This window comes from Pristiophorus japonicus, chromosome 16 (genome assembly GCF_044704955.1).
Source record: "Pristiophorus japonicus isolate sPriJap1 chromosome 16, sPriJap1.hap1, whole genome shotgun sequence".
Lineage (NCBI taxonomy): Eukaryota > Metazoa > Chordata > Chondrichthyes > Pristiophoridae > Pristiophorus > Pristiophorus japonicus.
This window is the reverse complement of record NC_091992.1, coordinates 73,674,384-73,702,247: the sequence shown is the minus strand read 5'-3', so window position 1 is coordinate 73,702,247 and position 27,864 is coordinate 73,674,384. Positions and strand designations below refer to the sequence as shown.

The following is a 27,864-nucleotide window of genomic DNA, read 5'->3' as shown; positions in this document are numbered from 1 at the left end:
CTCCCCCCCTCCCCATCTCCCCCCTCCCCCCCTCCCCATCTCCCCCCTCCCCCCATCTCTCCCTCTCCAATTTCGCTCTTAAAGTGCCAACCAGTTACCCTTGAGTTCTGCTCTCACTGGCGTTAACATGGCCCGGGTTGCACAATGAACCGAGCTGTGGTAATCTGGTTATAATAAATTACATTGGATTCCCACCAATCGCCAGTCTACCCCAAAGGCGGAACTATCAAACAAAGACCAGAGTTTTACAGGTTAAATTAATTAACATGTTTATTTACAAATTAAGCACCAATGAAGCGTAACTAAACAGCAAGGTGATAATTACAATTTTTTTCAGTATGTAGACCATAATGCAGTGTTAGTCTCCATGCAACAGCGAGCTCCTATGAATGAATAAAAAAAAGAAAAAGGCCAGATGGGGGTCTCGGTTTAACGTCTCATCCGAAAGACGGCACCTCCGACAGTGCAGTGCTCCCTCAGCACTGCACTGGAGCCTCAGTCTGTGTAATTACGCTTAAACAGGTGTGCGATTTCCCTTTAAATAGCTGTGTTTTCCCCTTTAAACATGTGTGTGATTTCCCCTTTAAGGAGGTTTGTGATTTCCCCTTTAAACAGGTGTATGATTCCCCTTTAAACAATTGTGTGATTTCCCTTTAAACAGTTGTGTGATTCCCCTTTAAACATGTATGTGATTCCCCTTTAAACATGTGTGATTTCCCCTTTAAACAGTTGTGTGATTCCCCTTTAAACAGGTGTGTGATTCCCCTTTAAACAGGTGTGTGATTCCCCTTTAAACTTTATATGATACCCCTTTAAACAGGTGTGTGATTCTCCTTTAAACATTTGTATGATACCCCTTTAAACTTTTGTGTGATTTCCCCTTTAAACAGGTGTGTGATTCCCCTTTAACAGGTGTGTGATTCCCCTTTAAACAGGTGTGCAGCGCTCAGTAACCGATCTGTGAAGGTGAATGTGGATGGTCAGTGTTCAGAGGGCTCCGCACTGTGGGGCAGCCCATTGCCCTCTCACTGAATGCCCACTAACTCTGTTAGCTGTGGTGCATACACCATCAATTCCTCATACTTGTCAATGAACAAGCGAAGACGAGAGAGGTACGTGTCCTCATTGTAAGGGATGTTGTGTTGTTTGAAATACTTCGATACAATAGGCTTCACCTGCAAATGATAAAAAGAAAAGGTTCAGACAGATCGGTAAATCATTATCTACCTTTATTGTTGTTAGATCAGTCAGGGTCACGGAAATCACCCAGTACCCTAACTCTCCAATCACAGCACATCCCCCCAGTACCCTAACTCTCCAATCACAGCCCATCCCCCCAGTACCATAACTCTCCAATCACAGCCCATTCTCCCAGTACCCTAACTCTCCAATCACAGCCCATCCCCCAGTACCCTAACTCTCCAATCACAGCCCATCCCCCAGTACCCTAACTCTCCAATCACAGCCCATCCCCCAGTACCCTAACTCTCCAATCACAGCCCATCCCCCAGTACCCTAACTCTCCAATCACAGCCCATCCCCCAGTACCCTAACTCTCCAATCACAGCCCATCCCCCAGTACCCTAACTCTCTGGGGAGGAGTTAAAATAATATGGCAGGGGGATGGGAACCAATGCAGGGAGATAGAGGGAAACAAAAAGGAGGCAAAAACAAAAGACAGAAAGGAGATGAGGAAAAGTGGAGGGCAGAGAAACCCAAGGCAAAGAACAAAAAGGGCCATTGTACAGCAAAATTCTAAAAGGACAGAGGGTGTTAAAAAAACAAGCCTAAAGGCTTTGTGTCTTAATGCAAGGAGTATCCGCAATAAGGTGGATGAATTAACTGTGCAAATAGATGTTAACAAATATGATGTGATTGGGATTACGGAGACGTGGCTCCAGGATGAGCAGGGCTGGGAACTCAACATCCAGGGGTATTCAACATTCAGGAAGGATAGAATAAAAGGAAAAGGAGGTGGGGTAGCATTGCTGGTTAAGGAGGAGATTAAGGCAATAGTTAGGAAGGACATTAGCTTGGATGATGTGGAATCTATATGGGTAGAGCTGCAGAACACCAAAGGGCAAAAAACGTTAGTGGGAGTTGTGTACAGACCTCCAAACAGTAGTAGTGATGTTGGGGAGGGCATCAAACAGGAAATTAGGGGTGCGTGCAATAAAGGTGCAGCAGTTATAATGGGTGACTTTAATATGCACATAGATTGGGCTAACCAAACTGGAAGCAATACGGTGGAGGAGGATTTTCTGGAGTGCATAAGGGATGGTTTTTTAGACCAATATTTCGAGGAACCAACTAGGGGGGAGGCCATCTTAGACTGGGTGTTATGTAATGAGAAAGGATTAATTAGCAATCTCGTTGTGCGAGGCCCCTTGGGGAAGAGTGACCATAATATGGTGGAATTCTGCATTAGGATGGAGAATGAAACAGTTAATTCAGAGACCATGGTCCAGAACTTAAAGAAGGCTAACTTTGAAGGTATGAGGCGTGAATTGGCTGAGATGGATTGGCGAATGATACTTAAGGGGTTGACTGTGGATGGGCAATGGCAGACATTTAGAGACCGCATGGATGAACTACAACAATTGTACATTCCTGTCTGGCATAGAAATAAAAAAGGGAAGGTGGCTCAACCGTGGCTATCAAGGGAAATCAGGGATAGTATTAAAGCCAAGGAAGTGGCATACAAATTGGCCAGAAATAGCAGCGAACCTGGGGACTGGGAGAAATTTAGAACTCAGCAGAGGAGGACAAAGGGTTTGATTAGGGCAGGGAAAATGGAGTATGAGAAGAAGCTTGCAGGGAACATTAAGACGGATTGCAAAAGTTTCTATAGATATGTAAAGAGAAAAAGGTTAGTAAAGACAAACGTAGGTCCCCTGCAGTCAGAATCAGGGGAAGTCATAACGGGGAACAAAGAAATGGCGGACCAATTGAACAAGTACTTTGGTTCGGTATTCACGAAGGAGGACACGAACAACCTTCCGGTTATAAAAGGGGTCGGGGGGTCTAGTAAGGAGGAGGAACTGAGGGAAATCCTTATTAGCCGGGAAATTGTGTTGGGGAAATTGATGGGATTGAAGGCCGATAAATCCCCAGGGCCTGATGGACTGCATCCCAGAGTACTTAAGGAGGTGGCCTTGGAAATAGTGGATGCGTTGACAGTCATTTTCCAACATTCCATTGACTCTGGATCAGTTCCTATCGAGTGGAGGGTAGCCAATGTAACCCCACTTTTTAAAAAAGGAGGGAGAGAGAAAACAGGGAATTATAGACCGGTCAGCCTGACATCGGTAGTGGGTAAAATGATGGAATCAATTATTAAGGATGTCATAGCAGTGCATTTGGAAAGAGGTGACATGATAGGTCCAAGTCAGCATGGATTTGTGAAAGGGAAATCATGCTTGACAAATCTTCTGGAATTTTTTGAGGATGTTTCCAGTAGAGTGGATAAGGGAGAACCAGTTGATGTGGTATATTTGGACTTTCAGAAGGCGTTCGACAAGGTCCCACACAAGAGATTGATGTGCAAAGTTAGAGCACATGGGATTGGGGGTAGTGTGCTGACATGGATTGAGAACTGGTTGTCAGACAGGAAGCAAAGAGTAGGAGTAAATGGGTACTTTTCAGAATGGCAGGCAGTGACTAGTGGGGTACCGCAAGGTTCTGTGCTGGGGCCCCAGCTGTTTACACTGTACATTAATGATTTAGATGAGGGGATTAAATGTAGTATCTCCAAATTTGCGGATGACACTAAGTTGGGTGGCAGTGTGAGCTGCGAGGAGGATGCTGTGAGGCTGCAGAGCGACTTGGATAGGTTAGGTGAGTGGGCAAATGCATGGCAGATGAAGTATAATGTGGATAAATGTGAGGTTATCCACTTTGGTGGTAAAAACAGAGAGACAGACTATTATCTGAATGGTGACAGATTAGGAAAAGGGGAGGTGCAAAGAGACCTGGGTGTCATGGTACATCAGTCATTGAAGGTTGGCATGCAGGTGCAGCAGGCGGTTAAGAAAGCAAATGGCATGTTGGCCTTCATAGCAAGGGGATTTGAGTACAGGGGCAGGGAGGTGTTGCTACAGTTGTACAGGGCATTGGTGAGGCCACACCTGGAGTATTGTGTACAGTTTTGGTCTCCTAACCTGAGGAAGGACATTCTTGCTATTGAGGGAGTGCAGCGAAGGTTCACCAGACTGATTCCCGGGATGGCGGGACTGACCTATCAAGAAAGACTGGATCAACTGGGCTTGTATTCACTGGAGTTCAGAAGAATGAGAGGGGACCTCATAGAAACATATAAAATTCTGACGGGGTTAGACAGGTTAGATGCAGGAAGAATGTTCCCAATGTTGGGGAAGTCCAGAACCAGGGGTCACAGTCTAAGGATAAGGGGTAAGCCATTTAGGACCGAGATGCGGAGGAACTTCTTCACCCAGAGAGTGGTGAACCTGTGGAATTCTCTACCACAGAAAGTTGTTGAGGCCAATTCACTAAATATATTCAAAAAGGAGTTAGATGAGGTCCTTACTGCTAGGGGGATCAAGGGGTATGGCGAGAAAGCAGGAATGGGGTACTGAAGTTGAATGTTCAGCCATGAACTCATTGAATGGCGGTGCAGGCTAGAAGGGCCGAATGGCCTACTCCTGCACCTATTTTCTATGTTTCTATGTTTCTCTCCAATCACAGCCCATCCCCCAATACCCTAACTCTCCAATCACAGCCCATCCCCCAGTACCCTAACTCTCCAATCACAGCCCATCTCCCAGTACCCTAACTCTACAATCACAGCTACCTTTAGACACATGTGGTCAGTCAGCATGGGGAACAAATGGTGCTCCACATGGCAGTTGATGAACGAGTGCCCGAAGGACCAATCGAAAAACATGTTCCGAGGCAGGTTCAACACTCCATGGGCCATCTGGTAGATTCTCTTTGGCTTCTTCGTAGGAGAGAACATCGCCAATCCAATGTGCTTTGAAAAATAATCAAAACATATCTTAAATAACCTATAATCTGACACGAATTGGGATTCGGTCGCACAATGGACAATTACCTGGGTTAGATATTGGACATTTACCTGGGTTAAACACTGGACATTTACCTGGGTTAGACACTGGATATTTACCTGGGTTAGACACTGGAGAGTTACCTGGGTTAGACACTGGAGAGTTATCTGGGTTAGACACTGGACAGTTACCTGGGTTAGACACTGGATAGTTACCTGGGTTAGACACTGGACATTTACCTGGGTTAGACCCTGGACAGTTACCTGGGTTAGACCCTGGAGAGTTACCTGGGTTAGACCCTGGAGAGTTACCTGGGTTAGACACTGGAGGTTACCTGGGTTAGAAACATAGAAAATAGGTGCAGGAGTAGGCCATTCGGCCCTTCTAGCCTGCACCGCCATTCAATGAGTTCATGGCTGAACATGCAACTTCAGTACCCCATTCCTGCTTTCTCGCCATACCCCTTGATCCCCCTAGTAGTAAGGACTTCATCTAACTCCCTTTTGAATATATTTAGTGAATTGGCCTCAACAACTTTCTGTGGTAGAGAATTCCACAGGTTCACCAATCTCTGGGTGAAGAAGTTTCTCCTCATCTCGGTCCTAAATGGCTTACCCCTTATCCTTAGACTGTGACCCCTGGTTCTGGGCTTCCCCAACATTGGGAACATTCTTCCTGCATCTAACCTGTCTGAACCCATCAGAATTTTAAACGATTCTATGAGTTCCCCTCTCATTCTTCTGAACTCCAGTGAATACAAGCCCAGTTGATCCAGTCTTTCTTGATAGGTCAGTCCCGCCATCCCGGGAATCAGTCTGGTGAACCTTCGCTGCACTCCCTCAATAGCAAGAATGTCCTTCCTCAAGTTAGGAGAACAAAACTGTACACAATACTCCAGGTGTGGCCTCACCAAGGCCCTGTACAACTGTAGTAACACCTCCCTGCCCCTGTACACAAATCCCCTCGCTATGAAGGCCAACATGCCATTTGCTTTCTTAACTGCCTGCTGTACCTGCATGCCAACCTTCAATGACTGATGTACCATGACACATGGGTCTCGTTGCACCTCCCCTTTTCCTAATCTGTCACCATTCAGATAATAGTCTGTCTCTCTGTTTTTACCACCAAAGTGGATAACCTCACATTTATCCACATTAAACTTCATCTGCCATGCATTTGCCCACTCACCTAACCTATCCAAGTCATTCTGCAGCCTCATAGCATCCTCCTCGCAGCTCACACTGCCACCTAACTTAGTGTCATCCGCAAATTTGGAGATACTACATTTAATCCCCTCGTCTAAATCATTAATGTACAGTGTAAACAGCTGGGGCCCCAGCACAGAACCTTGCGGTACCCCACTAGTCACTGCCTGCCATTCTGAAAAGTACCCATTTACTCCTACTCTTTGTTTCCTGTCTGACAACCAGTTCTCAATCCATGTCAGCACACTACGTGCTTTAACTTTGCACATTAATCTCTTGTGTGGGACCTTGTCGAAAGCCTTCTGAAAGTCCAAATATACCACATCAACTGGTTCTCCCTTGTCCACTCTACTGGAAACATCCTCACAAAATTCCAGAAGATTTGTCAAGCATGATTTCCCTTTCACAAATCCATGCTGACTTGGACCTATCATGTCACCTCTTTCCAAATGCACTGCTATGACATCCTTAATAATTGATTCCATCATTTTACCCACTACTGAGGTCAGGCTGACCGGTCTATATTTCCCTGTTTTCTCTGCCTCCTTTTTTAAAAAGTGGGGTTACATTGGCTACCCTCCACTCGATAGGAACTGATCCAGAGTCAATGGAATGTTGGAAAATGACTGTCAATGCATCCGCTATTTCCAAGGCCACCTCCTTAAGTACTCTGGGATGCAGTCCATCAGGCCCTGGGGATTTATCGGCCTTCAATCCCATCAATTTCCCCAACGCAATTTCCCGACTAATAAGGATTTCCCTCAGTTCCTCCTCCTCACTAGACCCTCTGATCCCTTTTTTATCCAGAAGGTTGTTTGTGTCCTCCTTAGTGAATAACGAACCAAAGTACTTGTTCAATTGGTCTGCCATTTCTTTGTTCCCCGTTATGACTTCCCCTGATTCTGACTGCAGGGGACCTACGTTTGTCTTTACTAACCTTTTACTCTTTACATATCTATTGAAACTTTTGCAATCCGTCTTAATGTTCCCTGCAAGCTTCTTCTCGTTTTCCATTTTCCCTGCCCTAATCAAACCCTTTGTTCTCCTCTGCTGAGTTCTAAAAAGTTAGACACTGGACAGTTAATTGGGGGTGAATCTAGGCTTGACTGATGAGTTAGGGTAAATAGAGAGAAACTCTTTCCACTGGTGGGCGTGTCAAAATCTTAAAATTCAAGCCAGGCCGTTCAGGGGTGATGTCAGGAGCACTTCTTCACACAAAGGGCAGTAGGAATCTGGAACTCTCTCCCCCAAAAGGCTGTGGATACTGGGGGTCAGTTGAAAACTTTGAAGACGGAGATTGATAGATTAAGTTTGTTAAGATTATCCAGGGATATGGAACAAAGGTGGGTAAATATTGAGGTACAGATCAGCCATGGTTTAATTGAATGACAGAACAAGCCAGAGGGACTGAATGACCTCCTCCTGTTCAGATGTTCCTCATCGCCGACACACTCAAATATCTCCTCGCTAAAGAAAGTGATACACGAAGAGGCCCCGACCAGTGTCGCTGTTAATCCCTTCACCCCCGCCCAGTGTCGCCTTTAATTCCCCCTCCGACCAGTGTCGCTGTTAATCCCTTCACCCCCGCCCACTGTTGCCTTTAATTCCCCCTCCGACCAGTGTCGCTGTTAATCCCTTCCCCCCCGCCCAGTGTCGCCTTTAATTCCCCCCTTAACCATTGTCGCTATTAATTCCCCCCCGACCAGTGTCGCTGTTAATCCCCCCCCCCCCGCACCCCCACCAACCAGTGTCACTGTTAATGCCATCCCCCCGTCCTTCTCAGCTAAGACCCAAAATTGATTTAATTACAAAGGATTAATTGCGAAGTGGGTAAAGGTGAGCTTGGTTTTACAATTACTGCATCACAATAGACAGGATCATGTGCGAGAATTATCGTTGCCTGGCTGGAGACAGAGATCTGGATGTTAAGAGGCAGCGTGATGCAGCTGGGAATATTGTCGTACATTGACGAACCCGGGCGAAGGGCCCAGGCGCCAGTGCGGGACTGCTTGGAGAGTGACTGAGATACGATAAACCGACAAGCCGTGACTGGGTGGGGCCAAGTTATAAAGTTGCCGACTGTTGGAGAAAGGGACGATCCAAGCGAGGGGAGAGGGCCCAGTTATCAGGAATGCGGAAAGGCCGAGTTCAGAGTGGGGGTGAATTAATGAGTGCCGAGGATTGTGGGCGGGTGGGACGGGATAGTTACAGCTTGGGGTGAACGAGAGAGTAGAGGTCAGACGAGCATTAACCAGTGAACAATTGATAAAATACAGATAGGGCAGGCCTCAGGAGCTGTCGCAACTACACTCCCTGCCAAACGAAGGCTGCACTTGCCAAGCCAATCGCACCAACACATTCCTTCTCGCCCAGCCTACCTGGAATATATTGATGTGTATGTATGGAATGGTGAATGTGGCCTTGTACAGCATCATGCAGAGAAAGGCGGAGGGCAGAGACTGGAAGCCCGACACACGGATGAGGAGCCAGCAGTGGGCCCACATCCCCAGGGTGATCGCGGAGAGTGTCCTGATCACAGTCAGCACCGGCAGGTCCTGAATCAATCCTGCCAAAACAATTCATGACATCGGCTTCAGTTTGCATCAGCGCTGAATTCTCAACACTCCACACTCAACCCTCCACATCTCCACACTCAACCCTCCACACTCAACCCTCCACATCTCCGCACTCAACCCTCCGCACTCAACTCTTCGCACTCAACCCTCCGCACTCAACCCTCCGCACTCAACCCTCCGCACTCAACCCTCCGCATCTCCACACTCAACCCTCCACACTCAACCCTCCACATCTCCACACTCAACCCTCCACACTCAACTCTCCGCACCCAACCCTCCGCATCTCCACACTCAACCCTCCGCACCCAACCCTCCACATCTCCACACTCAACCCTCCGCACTCAAGCCTACACATCTCCACACTCAACCCTCCACATCTCCACACTCAACCCTCCACACTCAACCCTCCACATCTCCACACTCAACCCACCGCATCTCCACACTCAACCCTCCACATCTCCACACTCAACCCTCCACACTCAACCCTCCACATCTCCGCACTCAACCCTCCACATCTCCGCACTCAACCCTCCGCACTCAACCCTCCGCACTCAACCCTCCGCACTCAACCCTCCGCACTCAACCCTCCGCATCTCCGCACTCAACCCTCCGCATCTCCGCACTCAACCCTCCGCACTCAACCCTCCGCACTCAACCCTCCGCACTCAACCCTCCGCACTCAACCCTCCGCATCTCCACACTCAATCCTCCGCACTCAACCCCCACATCTCCACACTCAACCCTCCGCACTCAACACCTCCACACTCAACCCTCCGCACTCAACCCTCCGCATCTCCACACTCAACCCTCCGCACTCAACCCTCCGCACTCAACCCTCCGCACTCAACCCTCCGCACTCAACCCTCCGCACTCAACCCTCCGCATCTCCACACTCAATCCTCCACATCTCCACACTCAACCCTCCACATCTCCACACTCAACCCTCCACACGCAACCCTCCACATCTCCACACTCAACCCTCCACACTCAACCCTCCACACTCAACCCTACACATCTCCACACTCAACCCTCCATACTCAACCCTCCACATCTCCGCACTCAACCCTCCACATCTCCGCACTCAACCCTCCACATCTCCGCACTCAACCCTCCACATCTCCACACTCAACTCTCCGCACTCAACCCTCCGCACGCAACCCTCCACATCTCCGCACTCAACCCTCCGCATTCAACCCTCCACATCTCCACACTCAACCCTCTGCACTCAACCCTCCACATCTCCACACTCAACCCTCCGCACTCAATCCTCCACATCTCCACACTCAACTCTCCGAACTCAACCCTCCACACTCAACTCTCCACACTCAACCCTCCACACTCAACCCTCCACATCTCCGCACTCAATCCTCCGCACTCAATCCTCCACACCTCCACACTCATCCCTCCACACTCAACCCTCCGCACTCAACCCTCCACATCTCCACACTCAACCCTCCGCACTCAACCCTCCACATCTCCACACTCAATTCTCCGCACTCAACCCTCCACATCTCCTCACTCAACTCTCTGCACTCAACCTTCCACATCTCCGCACTCAACCCTCCACATCGCCGCACTCAACCCTCCGCACTCAACCCTCCGCACTCAACCCTCCGCACTCAACCCTCCGCACTCAACCCTCCGCACTCCACATCTCCGCACTCAACCCTCCGCACTCAACCCTCCGCACTCAACCCTCCGCACTCAACCCTCCGCATCTCCGCACTCAACCCTCCGCATCTCTGCACTCAACCCTCCGCACTCAACCCTCTGCACTCAACCCTCCACATCTCCACACTCAATCCTCCGCACTCAACCCCCACATCTCCACACTCAACCCTCCGCACTCAACACCTCCACACTCAACCCTCCGCACTCAACCCTCCACACCTCCACACTGAACCCTCCACACTGAACCCTCCACAACTCCACACTGCCCAGACGATACCATTACTGTTGGAATGCAGTCACTGTTGTAATGTGGGAAACGCAACAGCCAATTTGCACACAGCAAGCTCCCACAAACAGCAACCGTGATAATGACCAGATAATCTGTTTTAGTGATGTTGGTTGAGGGACCAGTGATAACTCCCCTGCTCTTCATTGAAACAGCCGTGCGATCTTTTACGTCTCTTCCAAAAGACGGCACCTCCGACAGTGCAGCGCTCCCTCAGCACTGCACTGGAGTGTCAGCCTGGATTTCTGTGCTCAAGTCTCTGGAGTGGGACTTGAACCCACAACCTTCTGACTCAGAGGCAAGTGTGCTGCCCATTTAAAAAAAATAATATTTATTGAACATTAAGAACATTTACAACATTGTGATCGTTCCATTGTATCAGACAAATCCATTCCGCCCCTCTGCACAGCCGTTCCTCCAACACATAGTAACATCAAAATCTGAAGTTTAATTTGTTGCTTGTAACATATAATAATCTATTGTACTTTACAAATTGATCATAAAATACTATCTTTAAATTCTTTTCTGAATAAAACATCCACAGAGCCATATAATGATCTTTTAGTTTATATTTAAAATATTCTTCTCGGTTTATTCTCCTCCCCTTAAAAAAACAGAGCATTGTTTCTTTGCACAATCACAAATCTTGCCAAACTGAACATTACATTAATTGCCGCTCCACTAGACTCAGGCAGACTCTCCTGCAATCCCCATCTCAAAATCGAGTCCCACGGGATTCCCATCCTTGCTCTTCGGTCCTCACCCAGCAAGAAATCTTCACACAACTGTCGAACATAGTATTTAAAATCCTTTAACTGCAGAGATAACACCAGCAAATGGGACAGAGTCTCATCCCGCGTCCCACACACTGGGCAAGTTGCCACCTCTACTCGCCCAATCTTACATAAGACTATCACGGTAAAAATCCGGTTATGAGCCAATTTGAAATCTAGTTCAATCCATTCTGGACATTTTAAATTCGCCCACACTTCCTTCCAAATCCTGTTGAAGTCCAGCTGTGGGTATATACTCCGCTAAAACTTCTGACCAGCAGGTGTCTTAAATCTCCATTCTCTAAATACCCCGTAGAAATCTCGAGTATTACAGTTGTCAACTTGAACCAACTCCTTCCCTTTCTCCAGCAGAAAGCTTGGAAAAGCGGGACACATTTCACCTCCTTTGGAGAATTGTGTATTTATTTCTTCCATCCAATCCTGTGGCATTGCCCTCACAATCTTCTCATACATGATCGTAATTGCTTTTTCCTCTACCTCCTAATCCTCCTCCTAAACCATGTCCCTCACTACCGCTTCCGGCAACCAACCTGGAATTACCTCATATAATACACCTTTCACATATATAATACCAGCTTTTATAAAAGCTTGATTAAATAATACCTCTCCTTCAATGTTGATCCACCTGTTCAAAAATAAGGGCTGTTCTAAAAATTCCTCAGCACCTTTGGGCATAAACTGCACACTTTTAAAAATTGGACCCAAGTGTCTACAACCCCCTTATAAAACCTAGGGAGAGGTTTAATCGATTTCAAAAACATATTGTTGTATTCCATATAAAATATTCCCTGTCCTCCTATCCCACTTAATTAAAAAAATGCTGGAAACTCTTCCAAAAACTTGTATTTGACTGAAGAAATCTCTTCACCCATTTAATTCAAAAGGATTTTTTCTTCAAATCAATATCTGGGATATTGAGTCCTCCCTGATTTCGCTGTCTAATGATGGTATTGTAAACAACCAAGGCTGGTTTCCCTTTCCATAAAAACTTTACACAAGCCTCTCGGATAGACTTTTCCGCCCACTCAGGAATATCCTCCACTGTCAATAAGTACCATGGTTTCGATAGCAGGAGAGCTGCCACTATTGTCGCTCTTCCTTACACTTTCAACCACCTTCTTTCCCATCTTCACAAAATCTTTTTAATTTTCATAATCTTCGGTTCCCAATTTATTCGATCCACTTCATCCCTATCCTTCTTGCATCCCATATGCACTCCCAGAACTTCTAAAACCTCCACCACCTTAAAAGGGCTTTCCTCCAACCACTCCCCCTACTCCTTCCCACAACCAGGTATTGGGACGTACTATAATTTACTCTGGCTCCTGAAGCTCTACAATACTCCTCCACCTACTCCCACAGCTTTCCTCACTGACTCCCCATCTCTTAACGTTAAGGTCGTGTTATCTGCATATTCATCATCATAGGCAGCCCCTCAGAGTCGAGGAAGACTTGCTTCTACTCTAAAACAAGTGACTGTACAGTCCAATACGGGAATTACAGTCTCTGTCATCGGTGGGACAGACAGTGGCTGAGGGAAGGGGTGGGTGGAACTGGTTTGCCGCACGCTCCTTCCACTGCCTGCGCTTGATTTCTGCATGTTCTCGGCGATGAGACTCGAGGTGCTCGGCGCCCTCCAGGATGCTCTTCCTCCATTTAGGGCGGTCTTGGGCCAGGGACTCCCAGATGCCAGTGGGGATGTTGTATTTTATCAGAGAGGCTTTGAGGGTGTCCTTGTAATGTTTCCTCTGCCAATCCGGGGCTCGTTTGCCGTGTAGGAGTTCCGAGTAGAGCGCTTGCTTTGGGAGTCTCGTGTCGGGCATGTGGACGATGTGGCCTGCCCAGCGGAGCTGATCGAGTGTGGTCAGTGCTTCAATGCTGGGGATGTTGGCCTGGGCGAGAACACTGACGTTGGTGCGTCTATCCTCCCCATTTGCACATTGGTGTATCACCGACACCCGCCCGGAACTGGGAACCACTATCCCAACTACGCCCTGTTCCTTTTGCATCATGTAACCTAATGGTTCTTTACCAAAGTGTACAACACTGGGGACAGGGGACAACCCTGTCTCACTGATCTCTGTATTGAAAAATACTTAGATAAAAAACCATTACATTTAACACAGCTAAATGTGTTTGAACAAAAAATCTTTAACCACTCAATGACATTTTTCCCCAAACCAAATGCTTCCAAAACCATCAATAAAAACTCATGAGAGACTCTATCAAAGGCTTTCTCTTGATCCATCTTTAGCACATAAGCTTCCCTCCCACTCTCTTCCATGAGTTCTATCGCATCTCGGATTGAGACCAGAGTCAGCGATGTCCTGGCCTATAACTCCATAGGACTGAGAGGGCGAAAATATCTCCGGCATCACCTCCTTCATACGATTTGCCATAACCCTCGCCAAGATCTTATAATCCACACTTAATAATGTGATGGGCCTCCAATCCTTCAGATCCCTTATATCCTCTTTATTTTTATAAGCTAAGCTTATGATACCTCTCCTCATCGATGAGGCCAAGCTTCCCTCAGTTTTAATCTCCTTAAAAACCTCCAAAACCAATGGACTTAAAATCTTTTAAAATTCTTTATAAAATTCTGCACTTAGTCCATCAGACTCTGGGCTTCCCCCCGTCCCCCTTCATTCCACTTATTGCTACTTTTATTTCCGCTAATCCTACTTCTTTGTCACACATGCTTATCTCATTCCCCTTTAAACCCTCTTCAATAAAAGCACTAACCTTCTCCATCGCCATTGGAAATGTCTTCTTTTGCATATAACTTTTGATAAAAGCTACTAGCTGTCTCCATAATCTCCCCACTTTCATTAATGATCCTTTCCACAACCTTCAACTCTCCAATTAATGATAACCTTTGTCGCAATTTCTCTTGCTCTAGAAAATATCAAGTGCATTTTCTCCCTCCAATGCATCTTTAGCCTTTGCATGGAGAATGGCCCCTTTGCATTTTTCAGCTTGCAATAATTCCCACTCTTCCTTTAAAACCTTCCACTTAGTCTCTGCTCCCTTATCCCCTCCGTCAACTGCTTTACAGATATCTGTAAACCTTCTGTTTATATTCTCTTCTTGACGTTGGTTAGCTGTTGCTCTCTCTTTCCCATAACGAACCAAAAATGTTTTTACCTCATATTTGAAATTGTCCCACCAAACTCTTTTCTTTCAAAAATAAAGGTTCCTTCCGAACATTCTTTATTATATTTAAAATTCATTTTTAAAAGCAATTTCTTTCAGGTACTGATTGTTTAAAATTCACACCCCTGGACCGTTCTTATCTCTGCTGTTCCTAATTTTAAGAACCAAAGCTGAGTGGTCACTAAAAAATATTTTTTTATAATAAATCTCCATCACCTCAGAACTTAACCCTTCCCACATTAACACAAAATCTATTCGGCTCGGTCTTAAAACATCACTCACACAACCTCTTCTGGAGAACTCCCTTTTTATGGGGTTCCGATCCCCCCATAAATCTTTCAAATTTAAATTTGTCCTCCTTTTTACAATCATCTCTCTGGAGTTATCATCCTTAAAGGTCACCTGGGCTGAAATGTCCATCTGAGATAAAAATACATTAAATTCCCCACTATACAAGGGTTTTCCGCCTCTGCCACTTCTGTGAATAACCACCGAAAAAACTCATGGTTATAACAGTACAGGTCTGGACAGCTTCTTACTAAATGGTCGTGTCCAAGACAGCAATAGCAAACCTTCACCTGGTTAACATGCAGAACCCGGAAGTACTGCACTCCTTCCATTGTCTCGAATTTCACACTGTAGGGTAATGACTTCACCCCCTCTGGGAACACACTGCTACATAATGGGTTCCATCGGCTACCCGCATTCCAGGATAGTATCTCCTCTTTATTACTGAATAAAGTTTAATGTCCCACGACTCCAAATTTTTTATCAGCACATCGTCCTCAACATAAACCAGCATTATGATGTAATTGGCATCATGGAGACATGGCTCCATGGTGACCAAGGCTGGGAACTCAACATCCAGGGCTAGTCAACATTTAGGAAGGATAGCAAAGAGGAAAAGGAGGCGGGGTGGCGTTACTGGTTAAAGAGGAAATTAATGCAATAGTAAGGAGGGACATTAGCCTGGATGATGTGGAATCGGTATGGGTGGAGCTGCGGAATACCAAAGGGCAGAAAACATTAGTGGGAGTTGTGTACAGACCACCAAACAATAGTAGTGAGGTTGGGGACAGCATCAAACAAGAAATAAGGGATGTGTGCAATAAAGGTACAGCAGTTATCATGGGCTACTTCAATCTACATATTGATTGGGCTAACCAAACTGGTAGTAATGCGGTGGAGGAGGATTTCCTGGAGTGTATTAGGGATGGTTTTCTAGACCAATATGTCGAGGAACCAACTAGAGAACTGGCCATCCTAGACTGGGTGATGTGTAATGAGAAGGGACTAATTAGCAATCTTGTTGGGGAAGAGTGACCATAATATGGTAGAATTCTTTATTAAGATGGAGAGTGACACAGTTAATTCAGAAACTCGGGTCCTGAACTTAAGGAAAGGTAACTTCGACGGTATGAGGCGTGAATTGGCTAGAATAGACTAGCGAGTGATACTTAAAGGGTTGACGGTGGATAGGCAATGACAAACATTTAAAGATCACATGGATGAACTTCAGTAATTGTACATCCCTGTCTGGAGTAAAAATAAAACGGAGAAGGTGGCTCAACCATGGCTAACAAGGGAAATTAAGGATAGTGTTAAAACCAAGAAAGAGGCATATAAATTGGCTAGAAAAAGTAACAAACCTGAGAATTGGGAGAAATTTAGAATTCAACAGAGGAGGACTAAGGGTTTAATTAAGAGGAGGAAAATAGAGTAAAAGAGGAAGCTTGCAGGGAACATAAAAACTGACTGCAAAAGCTTCCATAAATATGTGAAGAGAAAAAGATTAGTGAAGACAAATATAGGTCTCTTGCAGTCGGATTCAGGTGAATTTATAATGGGGAACAAAGAAATGGCAGACCAATTGAACAAATACTTCAATTCTGTCTTCACGAAGGAAGACACAAATAACCTTCCGAATATACTAGGGGACAGTGGGTCTAGTGAAAAGGAGGAACTGAAGGATATCCTTATTAGGCGGAAAATTGTGTTAGGAAAATTGATGGGATTGAAGGCTGATAAATCCCCGGGGCCTGATAGTCTGCATCCCAGAGTACTTCAGTAAGTGGCCCTAGAAATAGTGGATGCATTGGTGATCATTTTCCAACAGTCTATCGACTCTGGATCAGTTCCTATGGACTGGAGGGTAGCTAATGTAACACCACTTTTTAAAAAAGGAGGGAGAGAGAAAATGGGTAATTATAGACCGGTTAGCCTGACATCAGTAGTGGGGGAAATGTTGGAATCAATCACTAAGGATGAAATAGCAGTGCATTTGGAAAGCAGTGACAGGATCGGTCCAAGTCAGCATGGATTTATGAAAGGGAAATCATGCTTGACAAATCTTCTGGAATTTTTTGAGGATGTAACTAGCAGAGTGGACAAGGGAGAACCAGTAGATGTGGTGTATTTGGACTTTCAAAAGGCTTTTGACAAGGTCCCGCCCAAGAGATTGGTGTACAAAGTCAAAGCGCATGGTATTGGGGGTAATGTACTGACGTGGATAGAGAACAGGTTGGCAGACAGGAAACAGAGAGTCGGGATAAACGGGTCCTTTTCAGAATGGCAGGCAGTGACTAGTGGAGTGCCGCAGGGCTCAGTGCTGGGACCCCAGCTCTTTACAATATACATTAACGATTTGGATGAAGGAATTGAGTGTAATATTTCCAAGTTTTGCAGATGACACTAAACTGGGTGGCGGTGTGAGCTGTGAGGGGGACGCTAAGAGGCTGCAGGGTGACTTGGACAGGTTAGGTGAGTGGGCAAATGCATGGCAGATGCAGTATAATGTGGATAAATGTGAGGTTATCCATTTTGGGGCCAAAAACACGAAGGCAGAATATTATCTGAATGGCGGCAGATTAGGAAAAGGGGAGATGCAACGAGACCTGGGTGTCATGGTTCATCAGTCATTGAAGGTTGGCATGCAGGTACAACAGGCGGTGAAGAAGGCAAATGGTCTGTTGGCCTTCATAGCTAGTGGATTTGAGTATAGGAGCAGGGCGATCTTACTGCAGTTGTACAGGGCCATAGTGAGGCCTCACCTGGAATATTGCGTTCAGTTTTGGTCTCCTAATATGAGGAAGGACGTTCTTGCTATTGAGGGAGTGCAGCGAAGGTTCACCAGACTAATTCCAGGGATGGCTGGACTGTCATATGAGGAGAGACTGGATCAACTGGGCCTTTATTCACTGGAGTTTAGAAGGATGAGATGGGATCTCATATAAACATATAAGATTCTGACGGGACTGGACAGGTTAGATGCGGGAAGAATGTTCCCGATGTTGGGGAAGTTCAGAACAAGGGGACATAGTCTTAGGATAAGGGGTCGACCATTTAGGACTGAGATGAGGAGAAACCTCTTCACTCAGAGAGTTGTTAACTTGTGGAATTCCCAGCCGCAGAGAGTTGTTGATGCCAGTTCATTGGATATATTCAAGAGGGAGTTAGATATGGCCCTTATGGCTAAGGGGATCAAGGGGTATGGAGAGAAAGCAGGAAAGGGGTACTGAGGGAATGATCAGCCATGATCTTATTGAATGGCGGTGCAGGCTCGAAGGGCCGAATGGCCTACTCCTGCACCTATTTTCTATGTTTGAAACTACCACCTCTTCGGAATACAGCAAAGATACATCCAAGTCCTTCTCACCAAACTTCAGGCTCAGTAAAAGTCTTTCCACCTCCTCTCAGCCACTGACCGTCACTTCGAATCCAACATTTGGCTTTGGTCGGCAAGCAAAGCAACTTCCCTCACCGCAGTCCTCATGTACTGCCTGGATAATATCCCAAACTCGCATCTCCTTATCCTGGCAGTGAACCACTGCCTTTTTCCAAACCTCCTGGGGTCCCAGCTCAAATCTTTGGGCCTTTTATTCTCCCTTCTCAAGACATTCCCTCCCCTGATTAAATTCACACTGGGAACATTGTCCTCTGAGGGGCCCGGCACTCCAGGCCCCTCAGCAGCATCTGACTGATGTTTATGGGCCAAAAAGGCCCTAAAATTTGAAAAAATAAGAACCCAGAAACCCACCACCAACATTCTACAAACTCACTCCAACTCCTGCAGTAATCAGCAGCACCTGCTCACTCCTAGCCCCTCCCACAGCTGACACTATATATACGTACTATTGTATAGGACATGCACTTCCTCTCCATACTTCCTGTTAATCATGCTTTTCTGTCGCTATGAAGCAAATGATGGATCCAGAGGAGGTGGGAATTGGCAACAGCATCAAAGCAGAGGGGAGGGAGGCAGAGAGGAGAAATAGGAACAGGAGTAGGTCATACGGCCCCTCGAACCTGCTCCGCCATTCAATACGATCATGGCTGATCTCATCATGGACTCAGCTCCACTTCCCCACCCGCTCCCCATAACCCTTTATCCCCTTATCGCTCAAAAACCTGTCTATCTCCACCTTAAATATATTCAATGACCCAGCCTCCACAGCTCTCTGGGGCAGAGAATTCCACAGATTTACAACCTTCAGAGAAAAAAATTCTCCTCATCTCAGTTTTAAATGGGTGGCCTCTTATTCTGAGACTATCTCCCCTAGTTTTAGTTTTCCCATGAGTGGAAATATCCTCTCTGCATCCACCTTGTCGAGCCCCCTCATTATCTTATATGTTTCAATAAGATCACCTCTTATTCTTCTGAACTCCAATGTGTATAGGCTCAACCTACTCAACCTTTCCTCATAAGCCAACCCCCTCATCTCCAGAATCAACCTAGTGAACCTTCTCTGAACAGCCTCCAATGCAAGTATATCCTTCCTTAAATACAGAAACCAAAACTGTATGCAGTATTCCAGGTGTAGCCTCACCAATACCCTGTACAGTTGTAGCAGGACTTCTCTATCCCCCTTGCAATAAAGGCCAACATTCCATGTGCCTTCCTGATCACTTGCTGGACCTGCATACTAACTTTTTGTGTATCATGCACAAGGACCCCCAGGTCCCTCTGTACTGCAGCACTTTGCAATTTTTCTCCATTTAAATTATAATTTGCTTTTCTATTATTTCTGCCAAAGTGCATAAATTTGACAGAAGGCTCCCATGGCCCGGAAATGCAGCAGAGACAGGCAGCTCGGCCCCAGGGATACGGACTCCTGCCCTGAACCTGAGCAATGTTAATTTCCTGCCCCCATTTTCCCGCCTCTGTACCTAAAAACAGGCAATTCTCTAAAATCTTCCACTTTATCATAAGAACATAAAAAATAAGAGCAAGAGACAAGAGTAGGAGTAGATCAATCAGCCCTTGGAGCCTGCATACATCCCCCTTCCCTACCCAATTACCCTCGATCCCCCTTCCCTCTCTCCATTACCCTCCATCCCCCTTCCCTCTCTCCATTACCCTCCATCCCCCTTCCCTCTCTCCATTACCCTCCATCCCCCTTCCCTCCATTACCCTCCATCCCCCTTCCCTACCCCATTACCCTCGATCCCCATTCCCTCTCTCCATTACCCTCCATCCCCTTCCCTCTCTCCCTTACCCTCGATCCCCCTTCCCTCTCTCCATTACCCTCCATCCCCCTTCCCTCTCTCCATTACCCTCCATCCCCCTTCCCTCCATTACCCTCCATCCCCCTTCCGTCTCTCCATTACCCTCCATCCCCCTTCCCTCTCTCCATTACCCTCCATCCCCCTTCCCTCTCTCCATTACCCTCAATCCCCCTTCCCTCTCTCCATTATCCTCAATCCCCCTTCCCTCTCTCCCATTACCCTCCATCCCCCTTCCCTACCCCCATTAATGAAGGTGGTGTAGCATTGCTGATTAAAGAGGAGATTAATGCAATAGTTAGGAAGGACATTAGCTTGGATGAGGTGGAATCTATATGGGTAGAGCTGCAGAACACCAAAGGGCAAAAAACGTTAGTGGGAGTTGTGTACAGACCTCCAAATAGTAGTAGTGATGTTGGGGAGGGCATCAAACAGGAAATTAGGGGTGCATGCAATAAAGGTGCAGCAGTTATCATGGGTGACTTCAATATGCATATAGATTGGGCTAACCAAACTGGAAGTAATACGGTGGAGGAGGATTTCCTGGAGTGCATAAGGGATGGTTTTCTAGACCAATATGTCGAGGAACCAACTAGAGGGGAGGCCATCTTAGACTGGGTGTTGTGTAATGAGAGAGGATTAATTAGCAATCTCGTTGTGCGAGGCCCCTTGGGGAAGAGTGACCATAATATGGTGGAATTCTACATTAGGATGGAGAATGAAACAGTTAATTCAGAGACCATGGTCCAGAACTTAAAGAAGGCTAACTTTGAAGGTATGAGGCGTGAATTGGCTAGGATAGATTGGCGAATGATATTTAAGGGGTTGACAGTGGATGGGCAATGGCAGACATTTAGAGACCGCATGGATGAACTACAACAATTGTACATCCCTGTCTGGCATAAAAATAAAAAAGGAAAGGTGGCTCAACCGTGGCTATCAAGGGAAATCAGGGATAGTATTAAAGCCAAGGAAGTGGCATACAAATTGGCCAGAAATAGCAGCGAACCCGGGGACTGGGAGAAATTTAGAACTCAGGAGAGGAGGACAAAGGGTTTGATTAGGGCAGAGAAAATAGAGTACGAGAGGAAGCTTGCAGGGAACATTAAGACGGACTGCAAAAGCTTCTATAGATATGTAAAGAGAAAAAGATTAGTAAAGACAAATGTAGGTCCCCTGCAGTCAGAATCAGGGGAAGTCATAACGGGGAACAAAGAAATGGCAGACCAATTGAACAAGTACTTTGGTTCGGTATTCGCTAAGGAGGACACAAACAACCTTCCGGATATAAAAGGGGTCAGAGGGTCTAGTAAGAAGGAGGAACTGAGGGAAATCCTTATTAGTCGGGAAATTGTGTTGGGAAAATTGATGGGATTGAAGGCCGATAAATCCCCAGGGCCTGATGGTCTGCATCCCAGAGTACTTAAGGAGGTGACCTTGGAAATAGCGGATGCATTGACAGTCATTTTCCAACATTCCATAGACTCTGGATAAGTTCCCATGGAGTGGAGGGTAGCCAATGTAACCCCACTTTTTAAGAAAGGAGGGAGAGAGAAAACAGGGAATTATAGACCGGTCAGCCTGACATCGGTAGTGGGTAAAATGATGGAATCAATTATTAAGGATGTCATAGCATCGCATTTGGAACGAGGTGACATGATAGGTCTAAGTCAGCATGGATTTGTGAAAGGGAAATCATGCTTGACTAATCTTCTGGAATTTTTTGAGGATGTTTCCAGTAGAGTGGACAAGGGAGAACCAGTTTATGTGGTGTATTTGGATTTTCAAAAGGCTTTCGACAAGGTCCCACACAAGAGATTAATGTGCAAAGTTAAAGCACATGGGATTGGGGGTAGTGTGCTGACGTGGATTGAGAACTAGTTGGCAGACAGGAAGCAAAGAGGAGGAGTAAATGGGGACTTTTCAGATTGGCAGGCAGTGACTAGTGGGGTACCGCAATGTTCTGTGCTGGGGCTCCAGCTGTTTACATTGTACATTAATGATTTAGACGAGGGGATTAAATGTAGTATCTCCAAATTTGCGGATGACACTAAGTTGGGTGGCAGTGTGAGCTGCGAGGAGGATGCTATGAGGCTGCAGAGTGACTTGGATAGGTTAGGTGAGTGGGCAAATGCATGGCAGATGAAGTATAATATGGATAAATGTGAGGTTATCCACTTTGGTGGTAAAAAGAGAGAGACAGATTATTATCTGAATGGTGACAGATTAGGAAAAGGGGAAGTGCAACGAAACCTGGGTGTCATGGTACATCAGTCATTGAAGGTTGGCATGCAGGTACAGCAGGTGGTTAAGAAAGCAAATGGCATGTTGGCCTTCATAGCGAGGGGATTTGAGTACAGGGGCAGGGAGGTGTTGCTACAGTTGTACAGGGCCTTGGTGAGGCCACACCTGGAGTATTGTGTACAGTTTTGGTCTCCTAACTTGAGGAAGAACATTCTTGCTATTGAGGGAGTGCAGCGAAGGTTCATCAGACTGATTCCCGGGATGGCGGGACTGACATATCAAGAAAGACTGTGATAGAGAATTCAAACAGGCTGCATTTAGACAGGCTGTGAAAATTCACAGACAACAAGTCAGAGATGCTCCATGCATTTCAGCCACATTGCGTTAAGTCATCAATCAACTTGATATTTTAGGACCCTTGGGTGGTGAGCCAATAAGGTCAAAGAAGGCGAGTTCTTTTCTGTAAATTGATCCATGTATAAATACAGCCATTTTGACCATGTGGTTTCAGTAAGACAAAGAAACTGGCAATCAGCCAGCAGCTTGTTACTCTCTGCCAAGATTAAAAAGTTAAAACTACCATCGGAGTTCGTATTTCATTAAAATTAAGAGATCTAACAATTTTGGCACTGCTAACAGGATCGCTGAGGAAAGAAACTGAATTTTGGACATCGGGCCTACATATTGAGGTAAGGACACCTCTTTTTAAAAAAAAAGTCCTCGGTCAAATGTCTCAATTCGCCTCTCCTTCTACGCGATTCCGAAAGCCTCCGGTTTGCGAACCCTCCGGTTGGTAGTCGGCTCGAGGTCCCATAGACGTCTAAACTTCGGCGGTGTGTTAGTTAATTAATCACCGACCTATTGATCGGCTAAAAGCCTACGACTTGAGACCCCAGTAAAGAAATGGCAGCAGGAGATAAGAGCAAAGAATTGCCTACAACTGTTAAAGGTGGGCAAGCACCACCTGAAGGTTCGCTAGATGAAATCCTCGAACAGTTGAAAGAATACATAGAGCAACAATTCAACTTATCTAAAACCTGTATTAAGATCGAACAAAAGTACGGAACCTCCAAAGGACAATGGTCCTTGGACGAGATTAAAAGGGTCTGGGGAAAAACGACCCATATGAAAAATAAAGAGCGTATTAGATGGTCCCTAGCCGTTATGGGCCAGATTCGAAACCGGAATTAAATTATAATGCGTTCCCAACATGATCGAGAATTGATCAGTACAAAGGATCAATTGCAAGCAGTTTGTGCACAACTGCGACAGAAAAAGCTTGAACTTGAAAAGCTGGAAGCGGAAGTTAAAGATCTTAAAGGTGAAATTAAAGAATGGAAAAAATCATTAGGTCAAGAGACAGTAATAGGAAAAGGAAAATGTATTGATCAATTTCCAGGGTAGCCATGTTTGGTTAAATTAAAAGCGCAAACCCGAAGACACGACCGAGGAATAGATACGGTTTCTGAATCCTCTGACAATACAGTGCGCTTTGCCCCGTTTAAAAAAAGACGAGTTGTAGTCAAATCAGAAGAGACTGCGGATGAGGGCGGAACCAAAAAAACAAAGAGAAGGGTGTACGAAGAATACTTTGTTCATGATCCGGCAGACCCAGAGAAAATTGATAAATGGTCCAAGGAATTGCTCAATCCAAAGAAAGGGGGAGTAAAAACGTGGGACCAATTGGACCGCTTAAGAAATATATATCAACTTCATCCCTGGGACGGAGTGTAAATTTTGACCATAATGGTGCCAAAAACACAGGGAAGAAAATTGCACGACAAGGTAGATGAAGCTTTGGGGCAGAATGAGCAAGAATTAGACGCAGGATGGGAAGCGATTAAACACTGGCTGCAAGCCTTCAGTCCAGCTAAGACAGACTTGGGAAAAATTGCAGCTTGCCAACAGAAAGGAACAGAGGAGGTCCTGGAGTATGACGAGCGGTTTAGATGCACGTGGCTAGAACATTCGGGTATGAATAATACGGATGAGGAAATGGATGAACAAGTGTTTGGACCCCTGAAAGCAGCTTTCGTGGCAGGTCTAAAGCCAGAACTGTCCAAAATGCTTAAGATAGTGTTACCGGACTGGGAAGGTAGAGGAACTACCTTTGCAGCATTGGTGGATCGATGTAACCAATTAGATCGGGATATGGAAGCTAAAGTCCGAGCTGTACAGGCTATGGGATGGAAATCCCAGGATTCCGATAAACAGTCATTAGGAAAATTACCCGGAAAATGTCATTATTGTGGAAAAGAAGATCACTGGGCCAAGACATGCTGGGCAAAACAGCAAGGTCGTGGCTGGGGAAGAGGATGCAGCCAGGGATACAATTCAGCCAACAAGCCAGGCTTGTCACAAGATAATGACCTCATAGAGGCATTTAAGCGACTGACAATACAACAACAGAAGGAGTTACTTGGGATAGCAAAAAACGATTAGAGCCCACCCTGGCCCCCCTCCTCGCACTAATACAACAAAGGGGAAATAGGCTATGTGAGGGTGGGCGATAAGGATGTGGACTGTCTTTTAGACACAGGGGCGGAATTAACATGCTTACCCCTACAATATGGAGACTTTTTGCTGTTGGATGTTAGGGCACGTACAGCCTATGGAGTTGGGGGCCATAAAATGGAAATTAAAAGGACAACACCGATACTTATAGGGTTGGGTCCACATGAACTAACCACGCCGGTCTGGATAGGCCCAGTAGATCAACCCCTTTTGGGAATGGACGTTCTAATCCAAGTAGATTCATCGTTGCATTTCGAGGATGGTCGGGTGACATGGTCAATTAGAACTTTGAAGAAAGAAGAATTGAAGGAACACCCGATATGGGCTAAAGATAAGAACGATTGTGGCCTACTCCAGATGGACCCTGCGTCGTTTACAGGGACCAAGCCTCCATGCACTAAACAGTATCCCATCAGTCCAACTGCCATCGCAGGAATCTTACCGGTTATTCAGCAATTGGAGAAACAAGGGGTGCTTATTAAAACGCATAGCTCCTCCAATAGCCCCGTGTGGCCGGTACAGAAATCTAATGAGACTTGGCGTTTGACTGTCGATTATAGGAAAGCTAACCAGTGTATTGATCAAAAAGCTCCTTTGGTCGCAGATCCCTCCACCATTTTTAATGCCCTCAAACCGGAACATAAATATTTCTCGGTTATAGATATGGCCAACGGATTTTGGTCGGTGCCTCTGGCACCGGAGGTTCGACAGTGGTTTGCTTTCACGGTCCAAGGACAACAGTATACTTGGACCCGGTTACCGCAGGGTTTCCACAACAGCCCTACGGTATTCCACATGGCTTTATAAAGCCATTTGCGAGAATGACCTCCCCTGTCATCCACAGTCATCCAATATGTAGACGATATCCTGCTAGCTTCAAACACGGAAGAACAGCATGAACAAGATTTACAAACTTTGCTGGATTACCTTCGGCTGAAAGGACATAAAGCCAGCATCGACAAAGCACAAATATTCCAAGAAGAGGTTGTATAACTGGGACAAAAGATTTCACAAGGAAAGAGAGAACTTACCCAGGATAGAACTGCAGCCATTCGGGCTGCTAAAAACCCACCACTATTCAGGAACTAAGGTCTTTTTTGCGATTGTGTAACTTTAACAGAAATTGGATTGACTCCTTCACACAGCTTGCTCAGCCATTGAATGATATCTTAAAGGGGAAACGTGCCTCTAAAGAAGCCATCACCCTCACTAAAGAACAGCAGGAGGCCTTCCCGAGTTTGAAAAAGGCTTTGTGTTCGGCACCGGCTCTGGGAATCCCCGACAGTGGTAAGCCATTTACCCTGTTTGTCCATGCGAAAGAAGGATATATGACAGCTATACTGACACAAGAACATGGGGATCGGCAAAGACCTATTGGCTATTATTCGGCAAAACTTATGCGGTAGCCCTCAGATGGGGAAGTTGCCATGGAAGCTACATGTCGAGCGGTAATGATCACTGCGGGTCTAGTCCTCGACCAAAAGCTGATTGTCAAGTGTCCCCACACCGTACACGCTTTGCTGTCTATGAATCGAATGTCTCAGGTGACGGCAGTTAGATGGACCCGCTGGACAGCAGTTTTGGAAGCTCCTAATCTCCATATCATCCGGGCCAGCCCGGTAAATCCCGCAACTATGCTCCCGATGTCAGAATCGAGGGAGCAAGAGGGGGGAGAATGTGAAGAGCATGACTGCGTGGAGATTTTAAAAGAAACAGAAGAAGCAGCCTTAGCAGCAGAGGAGCCTCTACACAACCCAGACCTCATCCTGTTTACAGATGGTTCCTCCTTTGTTGACAATGGTACCAGAAAAGCAGGATGGGCAGTTACAATCTTATATGAGGTAGTGGAAAAAGGATGTTTACCCTCAGGAACGTCAGCACAACAGGCCGAGTTACCGGCCCTGTCAGAAGCATGTCGAATAGCAGAAGGACAGACAGCTAATGTCTACACAGATTCGCGTTATGCTTTTGGAGTCGCTCACGACTTTGGTCTGTTATGGCGGAAAAGAGGATTCCTCACTGCTGCTGGTACACCTATCCGAAATGGAAAAGAAGTCCGAGACTTACTGGAGGCCATACAATTACCTCAGGAAGTGTCCATCCTGAAGTGTAAGGCCCATACCAAGGAAAATACCACAGAAGCACAGGGAAATGCCCTAGCCGACCAGGCAGCTAAAGATGCCGCCTCACAGGGCGTTCCTCCAGAAGAACCAACACAGATGTGCAGATTGAAAGCACTCAGGACTCTGACACGAGACCTTCAAATAATGCAAGGTGAGTGCTCCCGAGAGGAAAAATGGACATGGATTGAGGCAGGAATTAAGCTATGCGAAGATGGTGTCTGGAGACAAAGAGTTACCGACAAGCCAGTCATGCCACAAGCGCTTATGCCTTTTTTAGCCCAACAGATCCACTCGTGGGGACACTTGGCCTCACAACAGATGACGGCACGGTTCCAGAAAAGCTGGTGGGGTCGGGGATTTAAAAAACATGCCCAGCTGGTAACAGACTGCTGTGTGGTCTGCCAGAAAAATAATTCTGGACCCATCACGGTAATGCCCCAACTGAGGTCCCCTGCCCCTGTCGGACCATTCCAGCATCTGCAGGTTGATTATATATCTCTTCCTTCATGCCAAGGACACACTAACATTCTTGTCATGGTCGACAGATTCTCTAGATGGGTAGAAGCTGTCCCAACTAAAAGAGCCACAGCCAATCACACTGCAAAGGTCTTGTGTAAGGATTACATTCCCCGATGGGGAGTCCCGAGTAGCATTGACTCAGATCAGCGAACACACTTCACAGGTGCTGTCTGCCAAGAAGTCTGTAGGTTACTGAACATTACGTGGGATTTACACTGTCCTTATCATCCACAATCATCAGGACAAGTAG

The 27,864-nt window shown here is 46.2% G+C and overlaps 1 protein-coding gene across 3 annotated transcripts in view; it reads right to left on the bottom strand.

Annotated features, from left to right (window-relative positions):
* Nucleotides 1–252: 252 nt before the first annotated feature.
* fads6 (fatty acid desaturase 6) overlaps nt 253–27,864 on the bottom strand; it is a 43,555-nt gene continuing 15,943 nt past the window's right edge. For 2 of the 3 annotated variants that reach the window (XM_070858155.1, XM_070858154.1), the window contains exons 4-6: nt 8,608–8,795; nt 4,811–4,990; nt 253–1,175 (exon numbers count right to left, since the gene is read on the bottom strand). In XM_070858155.1, the coding sequence (XP_070714256.1) occupies nt 1,026–1,175; nt 4,811–4,990; nt 8,608–8,795 (518 nt within the window). In that variant the 3' untranslated portion in view covers nt 253–1,025. The remainder of the gene's footprint in view (nt 1,176–4,810; nt 4,991–8,607; nt 8,796–27,864) is intronic. The other variant, XM_070858156.1, reaches the window with a different exon arrangement.